Here is an 11,208-nt window from a genome sequence, read left to right as displayed (position 1 = left end):
TTTTAATATTTATTTATTCCCTTTTGTTGCCATTGTTATATTGTTGTAGTTATTAGATAGGACAGAGAGAAATGGAGAGAGGAGCAGACAGAAAGGGGGAGAGAAAGATAGACGCCTGCAGACCTGCTTCACCACCTGTGAAGCGGCTCCCCTGCAGGTGGGGAGTCAGGGGCTCGAACCGGGATCCTTACACCAGTCCTTGCGCTATGAATCACCTGTGCTTAACCCGCTGTGCTACCGCCCGACTCCCTATTTGTTTTGTTTTGTTTTAACCAGTGCACTGTTCAGCTCTGGCTTGTGGTGGTGTGTGGGGGGTACTGAACCTGGGACTTTGGAGCCCCAGGCATTAGAGTCTGTTTGCATAACCATTATGCTATCTACCCTCCACCCAGATAATTCTTTATTGAGCTAACACTTGGCACAATTTCTCAGACTGAAGATTCTTTGTGTTACTATTTCTCATTATTAAAATTTCCCTGTCATTTCAGAGACAGGAAATAAAGGTATGAGCTGGTTCTGAAGTGTGTTCTCTCACTCACTCACAGGAGTCAGATCTGTGAAAAACCTAGAGTTTGCTAAGAAGCCAACATGTTCTCCCCTGCGAGTACGAAAATCCAGTACAGGAATCCCAGGCTCCTCCGGCTAGCTTTTCTGCAGCTTCATAACCAGCAACAGAGTGGTGTGTTCTGTGATGTCCTTCTGCAGGCAGAAGGTAAGAGACTAATGGCGAATGGGCGGAACACCAGGAAATAGAGACCACCACCATACTGCTTCCTTGCCATCTGTACTGTAAGCTATTTGATAAACAGCTGTTCCTGGTTGTTTTGTTTTCCCTCTAGAACAATCATTATTTTCAAGAGTAAAGTGAGACTATGCTGCTGTTTTTAATTTTTCATATTTATTTATTGCCTCTAGGGTTATCTCGAGGCTCAGTGCCAGCACTACAAATGCTCCTGGTAGCCATTTTATTCCCATTTTCTTGGGTAAGACAGAGAGAAATTGAGAGAGGAGTGGGAGATAGAAAAGGAGAGGGACAGAGAGGCACCTGAAAACCTCCTTCACCACTTGTGAAGCTTCCCCCCTGCAGGTGGGGATTCAGGGGGCTCAAACCAGGATCCTCTGTAGGTCCTTGAGCTTAGTAGGATGTGCACTTAACTGGATGTGCCACCATCCTGTCCCCTGCTAGCTTTCTTAAAAAAAAAAAAAAAAAAAAAAAGGACAGCAAAATGGCTTACTTTGCAAGCAACTCAGGTTTGTGCCAGGCCCCATTGCACTAGGGGAAGCTTTGGTGTTATGGTGTCTTTCCCTCTGCCCCCGTCTCTGTGTCTGTCTCAAAAAGTCAGCCCAGAGAGGCCCAGGAGGTAGTGCTTTGAATGAGGCAGAGACTCTCAAAGAAGAGGTGTCCTGAGAGTTTCATGAACATAGTAATTCCATAAAACATAATATCACAATGGACTGGTTGTGACAATTATGTTAATATACATAAAGAACTCGGGGCTGGGGGTGCAGGTGGTGGTGCACCTGGTTAAGTGCACACATTACAGTGCTCAAGGACCCAGGTTCAACCCCTTGATGCCCACCTGCAGAGGGAAAACATCACGAGTAGTGAAGCAGGGCTGCAGGTGTCTGTCTCTTTCCTTCTCTATCTCCCCCTCCCCTCTCCATTGCTCTGTCTCCAATAATAAAAGGAAACAATTAATTAAAAAAAAAACATACACAAAGAACTCAACAGCAGTTCTGTTAATGTACTAGTCACCATTTAAGTGTTAGATGACATATATTTTCTCATCAAACTGTTCTTCAAATTGGTAGGCTTTTATTAGACTTAAAACTACCCTCATTTCTACCTCTTCCCTTTGCATTTGAAATGTAGTCAGCATTAAGTTGGACCTGACATAATATAAAAGAATGGGGAGTGGGGGGAAGTCGGGCTGTAGTGCAGTGGGTTAAGTGCAGGTGGCAAAAAAAGCACAAGGACCAGTGTAAGGACTCCTGTTGGAGCCCCTGGCTCCCCACCTGCAGGGGAGTCGCTTCACAGGCGGTGAAGCAGGTCTGCAGGTGTCTTTCTCTCCCCCTCTTCCCCCTCCTCTCTCCATCTTTCTCTGTCCTATCCAACAACAACAATAACTACAACAATAAAACAACAAGGGCAACAAAACGGAATAAATAAATTAAAAAAAAAAGATTTGGGGGGGCGGGTGGTGGAGCACCTGGTTGAGCACACGTTACAATGCGCAAGGACCTGGGTTCAACCCCCGGTTCCCACCTGCCGGGGGGAAAACTTCACAAGTGGTGAAGCAGTGCTGCAGGTGTATCTCTGTCTCTCACCCTCTCTATACCTACCTCTCCTCTCGATTTCTGGCTGTATCTATCCAATCAATAAATAAAAGATAATAAAAATATTAAAATATAAAAGCAAAACAAAACAAAAGATTCAAGGGGGCCAGGTGATGGCACACCTGGTTGAATACACATTACAGTGCACAAACACCTGGGTTCAAGCCCCCCTAGGGGCCGCATCTGTAGGGGTGAAGCTTTGTGAGCAGTGGCGGCCTCTTTCTGTCTGTCTCCCCTTCCCTCTCCATTTCGTTTTTTTACCAGAGCACTGTTCAGCTGTGGCTTATGGTGGTGCGGGGGACTGAACCTGCAACTCTGGAGTCTCAGGCATGAGAGTCTGTTTGCATAACCATTATGCTATCTACCCTTCACCCCCTCTCCATTTCTATCTCTAGCCAATAAATATATACATAAAAGTATTTTTAAAAAGATTCAACCAAGGCTAAGTTTCAGATAACTCAAGTGTCTTAATTTTGTCACTACGTGATTAAGTGACTAATAGGTAATTTCTCCGGAACTGAGTTTCTTCATTTATAAAAACTGTAACAGGGCCAGGCGGTGGCACACCTGGTTAAGCGCACACTTTTTAGTGCGCAAGGTCTGGGATTCAAGCCCCTGGTCCCCACTTGCAAGGGAAAAGCTTCACAAGTGGTGAAGTAGGGCTGCAGGTGTGTCTCTTTCCCTTTATCACCGCCTCCTCTCGATTTCTAACAATAAATAAACGATAAAAGGTTTTTTTAAATGAGGTTTTTAAAAAGACTGACAGCCAGCGTGTTGTAACAATCTTATCTATTGCTGAGTATATGCTGTGCAATACAGTGTCTCATTTGATTCATTTTGTTTGACCTGGTGCTTTTAAGTCCAGTGCTGTAGCCTAGCCACCGTGCCACTCCCTGGATGGCACTTGTCTTAGTGAGTGCAGAGCTGAGGTTTCATTCCTGAATTCAAAAATGGAAATACTGGAGTTGTCAAAATCATGATGCATTTTGCACAGAGGGCAGGGGTAGATATCATAATGGTTATGCAAAGAGGCTCATGCCTGAGACTCCAAAAATTCCAGGTTCAGTCCCCCACACCACAAGCCAGAGCCGAGCAGTGCTCTGGTTACCAAAAAAAGAGAAATACGTCATGACTTTACTTTTTTTTTTTTTAAGGTTTTATTTATTCATGAAGATGGTGGGGGGGAGGGAGAGAGAGGAAGAACCAGACATCACTCTGGTACATGTGCTGCCCAGGATTGAACTCTGGACCTCATGCTTGAGAATCCAATGCTTTATCCACTGTGCCACCTCCTGGACCACTTTTTTTTTTTTTTTTTTTTTTTTTTACCAAAGTACTGCTCAACTCTGGCATATGGCGGTGTTAGGGATTGAATCTGGGACTTGATAGCCTCGGGCATGAAAGTCTCTTTGTATAACCATTATGCTATATGCCCTAACCCATCGTGACTTTTCCAACAACCCCATATGTCATCTTTTGTACAGAGTATACTATAATGGCATGAGCATACGGTATATATCTGAATATAAAGTCCCGCCACATACAGAAATTGTGTGAAGGCGAGACTTACCAGTACATTTGAGTTACTGCACAGAAGGATAAACTTTAGTGGCCCAGGAGGTAATGCAGTGGATAAACCATTGGACTCTCAGGCACGAGTTCAGTCTCCTGGCATCACATGCCAGAGTGATGCTGTTTCTCTCATTAATAAATGGGACTGGGGGAGGGCAGGTGGAGTGCATGCATTACATTGCACAAGGGCCCAGGTTCAAGCTCCCAGTCCCTACCTGCAGGGAGAAAGCTTCACCAGTGGTGAAGCAGTGCTGCAGGTGTCTTTCTCCCCCTCTCAGTTTTTCCTTGCTTTATCAAATGAAAGTTAAAAAAAATCTTTAAGGAATGGCCAGGGAGATGGCACAGGGGTATAATTCTGGACTTAAAAACATGAGGTCCTGAGTGTGAGGACCTGAGCTGCCTGGCCTGCTTCTCTCCTCTCTTTCCAGGTCATGAAATAAATCTTAAAAACAAAGCAAACAAACCTGTCTAGGTAATAGGTTTTCAGGCAAGCAGAAGAAGCATGTTTCTCCTTGTACTTAAACTCCCATGAAGGCTAAGAGAAGCAGCAGCCTGTTTGGGTGGCACATTTGGCCCACGAGCTTGGGTTTGCATGAGATTAACAAGCGTTTGGGCTTTCCCTTCAGGTGAGGCAGTGCCCGCCCACTGCTGCATCCTGTCTGCCTGTAGCCCCTTCTTCACTGAGCGCCTGGAGCGAGAGAGGCCAGCTCAGGGCCGGAAGGTGGTGCTGGAGATGGGGGGCCTGAAGATCAGAACCCTCAGGAAGTTGGTGGACTTCCTGTATACTTCAGAGATGGAAGTGTCTCAAGAAGAAGTCCAGGACGTGCTTTCTGCCGCCCGTCAGCTCCGTGTATCTGAGCTCGAGTCCCTTCAACTAGAAGGCGGGAAGCTGGTGAAGGCCCCACAGGGCCGAAGACTGAACAGGGAATGCTTACAGCCTCCAAGCGCCGCACCAATATCTGCCAGGGTGGTGGCATCCAGCCGCCACCCTCGAACTCCACTGCCTGTCACCCAGACTCCCTGTCCTGTTGGAACGGTAAGGCTGAAGTCCTCGGGAAAGGAGGACGAGCCCCAGGAGAAGAGCAACCGGCAAAACACACAGAGTTTGCCTGGGACTCTTCTGCTCAAGAGGAAGGTCAAAGCCTGCCCAGCTCCGCCAGAGAAAAGCTCTCCGCCATCAAGCCACAGCCTGGGACCCAAAGAGAACAAGAGTGACGCTGCCCTTGGTCCCACGGCACTCTCCCCCCCCAGCTTGTACCCCGCAGTGGATGAACGGCTTTTGCCCAGAAAGATCAGGCTGAGTCGGTCTAAGCCATCCCCTGATGTGTGTACAGCTAAGCCTGCCAGCACTCTAAGTGGCCCCAGTTCAGTGCATACAGCCCCCGGCCGGCGCCTCTGGCGGCAGAAGAGCGTAAGTAAAGCAGCACCGGAGGACAAGCAGAAACCAGGGAGAACTAGTCCTCTGGAGAACACTGCCAGCCCGGCAGGGCTTGGAAAGACAGGCGGAAACAAGAAGCGGAGCCCTGAGGTCAGGGCACCTAGCTCGGACTCTGCGGAGGAGGGGCAGGTGGGCAGAGTGAAACTCCGCAAGATAGTCAACGGGACCTGCTGGGAGGTGGTGCAGGAGACGCCCCTTAAAAAGGCCCAAGAGAGCCCTCAAGTTCCAGAACCTGGAAATCCCCATGAGCCTCCAGGAACTCAGCTGTCCTCGGCCAGTGAGCAAGAAATGGCATCCACCGGACTCGACTTGTGTCAGGACTCGCCCGCCATGGGCGCAGGGCTACAAGACATTCTGCTCTCTGCCAGCCGCTCCTCCCCAGAGCACCCCGTGGTGGTGAAGTGCGAGTTTGGGTCCAGCCCGGAGCTGGGGGGGAGGGAAGGTGGGTTGGATGTCGAGTGCAGAGAGCCTTTCACGTTTGACACCACCCTGCTGGGGCAGCCCTGTGAGGCCGAGGAGTATCGCATCACCAGCGCCGCTGCCACCAGCGAGCTGGAGGAGATCCTGGACTTCATGCTCTGCGGCTCAGACATTGAGCCGCCTATGGGGTCTCTGCAGAGGCCCGAGCCCGACCCCGAGGGCTGCAGGACCCCTAGTTATCACCTGGAGGAAACAGGAAAGGACTGGATGGAAGGGGAAGAATGGTGTCTGCCCAACATGGAACTCTGGCCCAGAGAGATCACAAACCTGGACAAGGAATCTCTCGACAAGGAGCCGGTGGAGCCCCTCAGCCCCCTCGTCATGCCCTCCGTCATGAGTGATGAAGTGCTTTCAGTGGGCGGCTCGTGGACCCCAGACCTGGAAATGGCCAGCTGCCAGTCACTGGACGCTCAAAGGGACAAACTCCACCCCATGAACACCCTGGATCCTCTCCCGAAGTCCTGTGAGGACCCCTCGCCTCCCTGTTCCAAGTGGGAGGACGCCGGGCTGGAAGTGTCCCTCACTATGGATGAGGTTTTCTACCCCAGCCCAGAGGCGGTCAAGGAGATATTTGTGACGTCGGAGTTGCTGAGCCCACTTCCTGCCAGCTCTGAAGAGGAAGAGATTGATGTGGTGAACTGGACTTCGGACGAGAGCACTGCACCTGCCAGTATCCCCTCCGTGTGGCCTGACCCTTCCTCCGAGTCAGACACAGAGGTAGACATACTCACGTAGTAGTGAGGGCTGCCACTGGGAACGCTGGCTGGCAACAGGTGTACTGGCCGACACAGACTCTGCTACAAGAGGTGTTTCCCTGACTGGCTCTGCTTTAGAAGCAAGCTTTACAAGTCAGGCAGAAGTCTAGAACTGGGTAGGAAAAAATTATGAACTTGAACCAGCTCATTTCGTTGTAAATCTGTTTTTGCCAGTTAGTGACAAGCAAAACTGTGGGTCATTGGTAACAAGCCAAGACCAGGACTCCCAGGCCAGGAGTATCTGGTCAGTACTACTAGTTCAGGGAAAGGTGAAGGGGACACCCTCTGTAGTGGGGGTTCTGTAGGACTGTCTGGTGTGTCACAGTGCCAGTGCTGGGGCACAACAGTGAGCGGGTAGGACTTTGTCCCGCCAGGAAAATGGACCTCGACTCCCATCACTTCCAAGAAGTGAGTTGAAAAAGATCGTTTTTTTAAAAAAACCAAATCCATTTACCTTTTCTGCAGTTTTCGTTTTTTGTAAGTATTCTACATATCTTTCCAGGGACCCCTAGGGTATGAAAAATATGAGACCAGTCCCACAAGGCTGGCTTTGTCCATTCCTCACCGTGAGATTAAATTTTGCTTTATTACTCAAGATACTTTATTTCAACTTTCATTATAAAACAAACCAAAAGAATTTCCAGTGCCTTGCTAGAGGATCACCTGAGAACTGAACCTTCATTTCTGGAGAGGAGGTAACTGTGGCTTCAGGCACACAACTAAAAGTTTGGTCATGTCCCATCATTAATGTTCCAACATCACCACGACAGAAAGCTGTAAAAAAAAATAAAAAAAAAATGGGTGGAGGGGAATTAGTCATTGGATCTAGTTAAGCCTTGAACCACCACCCTGCCCTCAACCCCCACATTCAGAGAGCAGGGAGTCTGTCATCCTACACCTGACTCTTAAGCCAGAGCCTGGATTGAATGAAGCACCAGGGCTAAAGGTCATGTCTTTGTCACCAGGAACGCCAGTACTGTTAGAACATAGAACTGTTAACACACAAGGTAACTGAGGGCAGGGGTAAGCATCCATAGCTACACCAAGATTCTGCCAGTAAAAGGGAAAGAGAAGGATCCCCACAAATATAAAAAGAACCAGTAGGGGAGTCAGGCAGTAGCACAGCGGTTTAAATGCAGATGGTGCAAAGCGCAAGGACCCGCGTTAAGGTACGGTTCGAGCTCCCAGCTCCCCACCTGCAAGGAAATCACTTCACAGACGGTGAATCAGGTCTGCAGGTGTCTTATCTTTCTCTCCCCCTCTCTTTCCCATCTCCATTTCTCTGTCCTATCCAACGATGACATCAATAACAATAAAACAAGGGCAACAAAAAGGGAATGTCAAAAGAATTTCTTAAAAAAAAAAAAAAAAACGGGGTCGGGAGGTGGCACAGTGGGTTATGTGCATGTGGCACAAAGCACAGGGACCGGCGTGAGGATCCCGGTTCGAGCCCCCGGCTCCCCACCTGCAGGGGAGTCGCTTCACAGGCGGTGAAGCAGGTCTGCAGGTGTCTATCTTTCTCTCCCCCTCTTTCTTCCCCTCCTCTCTCCATTTCTCTCTTGTCCTATCCAACAACGAACAACATCAACAATGGCAATAATAATAACCACAACGAGGCTACAAGGTCAACAAAAGGGGGACAAAATGGCCTCCAGGAGCGGTGGACTCATGGTGCAGGCACCGAGCCCAGCAATAACCCTGGAGGAAAACAAACAAACAAAAAAAAACCAAGAGCAGTAGGAATTACAACCAGTTCAAGGAAAGATACATAGTTCAGGGAGATAAGTGTGTGTGTTTGTGGGGTGGTGGTGGTGGGAATCATGAAGTGGAAAAAGGACTAGCTAGACAGCTCAGCTGAGGCTTAAGGTCGGCTGTGTGCCATGCCAGGGCAGGACGCCCCACTACACTAATGGCTGTTCTGGTACACTATGTCGCCTCACCCCCTCCCTCACCCTTCACTAGGGGTTTTCTTCACTTTTTAAAAATTATCTTTAGTTATTGGATAGGGACGATCAGAAATTGAGAGGGAAGGGGGAAGATAGGGAGAGAGACAAGACACTTGCAGCCTTAAACCTGGGTCAATGTGCACTGTAAGATGTGTGCTCAGCCAGGTGCACCACCACTCAACACTGGTGTTTTTCTATCTCCCTCTGTCTCCCACAATCTATCAAACACAAAAGGGGGAAGAAAAAAAAAAGGTGATCTCATGCAGACGTGAAGTCTCAACAGAAATCCTGGTGGCAAGAAAACAAAAAACTCGGTACAGGGCTGAGACAGCATAAAGGTTCTACAAAAAACCTTCATGCCTGAGGCTCTGTAGTCTCAGGTTCAATCCCCAGCACCACCATAAGCCAGAGCTGAGCAGTGCTCTGGTCTCTCATTAAAATAAATTATATAGGGAGGGGGTCCATACCACACCCCCAAGGCAGTAACAGCATTAAAAAAAAAAAAAGACTGCATTTCTATGAAAAATCATATCATGGGGCTGGGCAGTGGCGCACCTGGTTGAGTGCACGTTACAATGCTCAAGGACGTGGGTTTGAGTCCCCAGTCCCCACCTGCAGGGGGAAAGTTTTGCAAGTGGTGAAGCAGGGCTGCAGGTGTCTGTCTCTCTCCCTTTCTATCATTTGCTTTCCTCCCCATCTCTAGCTGTCTCTATCAAATAAATAAAAATACCAAGACTTTAAAAAAAAAAAAAAAAATCACATCATTACTCAGCCTACAACTCAGATCAAAGACCACAAAATGAAATGAGGAAAACGGAGGTGGGAGCGCCAGGTGGGTGCATCCGGTAAAGTGTACAAGAACCTAGGTTCATGCCACTGAGCCCCACCTGCAGGGAGAAAAACTTCAGGAGTGAAGCAGGGCTGCAGGTGTCTCTCTTTCCCTATCTCCCCCCTCTCACTTTGTCTCTATCCAATAACAGTAACAATAAAAATATTTTAAATGGAAAAGTGGGGGCAAGACAGCATAATGGTTATGCAAAAAGTCTCTCATGCCTAAGACTCCAATTCAGCCTAAGCCAGAGCTGAGTAATGTTCCGGTAGTAAGAAAAAAAAAAAAAGGGGCAAGTGCTCATGTTATAGTGCACAAGGACCCAGGTTCAAGCCCCTGGTCCCCACCTGCAGGGGGGAAAGCTTCACGAGTGAAGAAGCAGGGCAGATGTCTCTCCCCCCCATTTCTCTAGTCTCTATTCAATAAGTAAATAAAATTAAAGACAGGTAAGAAAACAATTAAATTTAAAGAAAAAAATCAAACTTAAAAAAAGTGAGTTGTGCCAACAGCTGTTTCGTGGGATGCGCTCGCCGCACCCGTTGCTTCGCCCACCACGACCAACCCCCCCAACCCTCCACAAGTCCCATTTCGGACCTCGGCTCTGGGGGGCTCCTCCGCAGCCTCGCTACGGAAGGTGTTTCCGCAGCTCCGTCACCACCTCCCGAGGCTCCGGGAACTTGAGCTTGCGGGGCGGGCCCTTCTGGATCCCGGTCCACAGCTCGGCGCCTGCGGACAGACAGAAGAAGGTCCGGAATCCAACCTCCCCCCCCCCCCCGCCCAGCCCACTCCGGGGTCCCGGATCCAGAATCCCCCTCCCAGCCCAGCCCACCCCGGGGTCCCAGGTCCGGAATCCACCCCCCCCCCCAGCCCAGCCCACTCCGGGGTCCCCGGATCCAGAATCCCCCTCCCAGCCCAGCCCACCCCGGGTCCAGAATCCCCCTCCCAGCCAAGCCCACCCCGGGGTCCCCGGATCTAGAAATCCCCTCCCAGCCCAGCCCACCCCGGGGTCCCAGGTCCGGAATCCACCCCCCCCCCAGACCATCCCGGAGTCCCGGGTCCAGAATCCCCCTCCCAGCCCAGCCCACCCCGGGGTCCCCGGATCCAGAATCCCCCTCCCAGCCCAGCCCACCCCGGGGTCCCCGGGTCCGCAGTCTCCTCCCCCCAGCCCACCCCGGGACCCCCACTCACTGCTGCCGTCCGGCCGCCGCAGCACCACCTCGAAGCTGCCCCTCCGGGGCTTGTCGGGGTTCACCTGCACGGGGAGTCCCGGGGCCTCCAGGCGCAGCGCCTGGCTCAGCGCCGCGGCGTTGCGCGCGTAGACGCGTCAGCTGGTGCTGGGGGCGGGGGACGAGGCGGGAGGTGAAGCGGGTGCTGCACAGCCCCCCTCCCCACTGCCACGGCCCTGCGGGCCCCTCACCAATGCTCGATGACCACGGTGGCCTCCTCCACCTTGTCCGGGGCGCCGGCCAGCTTCTCCCGCTTGTCGGCCGGCTGCTCGGCCGCCTGGGCCTTCCGCTTCCTCCCGCGGGGGGCCATGGAGCGCGCAGCCCTGGGGGAGCCGAGCGCGGAGACCTGCGGGCACCTGCGGACCCCGGGAGACCCCGCGGAAGGAGGCGCCGCTCCTCTTCCGGCCGGAAAGCGCGCGGCGCGGCGCCACGTGGTCTGGAGGCGGGGTGGGGGGCGGTGCTGAGACCCCGGCCCACCCGCCAGCGCCGGGGGAGGGGCCCTTCGGGAGCTGGGAGCCCCCCAACTACAAACAGTGGGCGGGAGGTGCACTGCCGGTGCAGAGGAGCCGCTGCCCGCCCCCCATGAGCGCTGGGGGAGAGGGAACAGCGGGGCAAAGGAGGTGCA

The 11,208-nt window shown here is 51.4% G+C and overlaps 2 protein-coding genes across 2 annotated transcripts; one reads left to right on the top strand and one right to left on the bottom strand.

Annotated features, from left to right (window-relative positions):
• Positions 1–571: 571 nt before the first annotated feature.
• Positions 572–7,141, top strand: BTBD18 (BTB domain containing 18). The gene is made up of 2 exons (XM_007519478.2): positions 572–712; positions 4,536–7,141. Exons 1-2 carry the CDS (start codon positions 589–591, stop codon positions 6,560–6,562), a joined length of 2,151 nt encoding a protein of 716 aa, XP_007519540.1. The 5' UTR covers positions 572–588; the 3' UTR covers positions 6,563–7,141.
• Positions 7,142–7,179: 38 nt separating this feature from the next.
• On the bottom strand, positions 7,180–10,979 carry SELENOH (selenoprotein H). The gene is made up of 4 exons (XM_007519571.3): positions 10,775–10,979; positions 10,546–10,691; positions 9,952–10,083; positions 7,180–7,356 (listed from the first exon to the last, which is right to left on the bottom strand). Exons 1-3 carry the CDS (start codon positions 10,891–10,893, stop codon positions 9,983–9,985), a joined length of 366 nt encoding a protein of 121 aa, XP_007519633.2. The 5' UTR covers positions 10,894–10,979; the 3' UTR covers positions 7,180–7,356; positions 9,952–9,982.
• Positions 10,980–11,208: the final 229 nt, after the last annotated feature.

The sequence above is a fragment of the Erinaceus europaeus genome, chromosome 17 (assembly GCF_950295315.1).
Source record: "Erinaceus europaeus chromosome 17, mEriEur2.1, whole genome shotgun sequence".
In the NCBI taxonomy this organism is placed as follows: Eukaryota; Metazoa; Chordata; class Mammalia; order Eulipotyphla; family Erinaceidae; genus Erinaceus; species Erinaceus europaeus.
The sequence above is the reverse complement of the archived record's forward strand: the minus strand, read 5'-3'. Positions and strand labels throughout refer to the sequence as shown.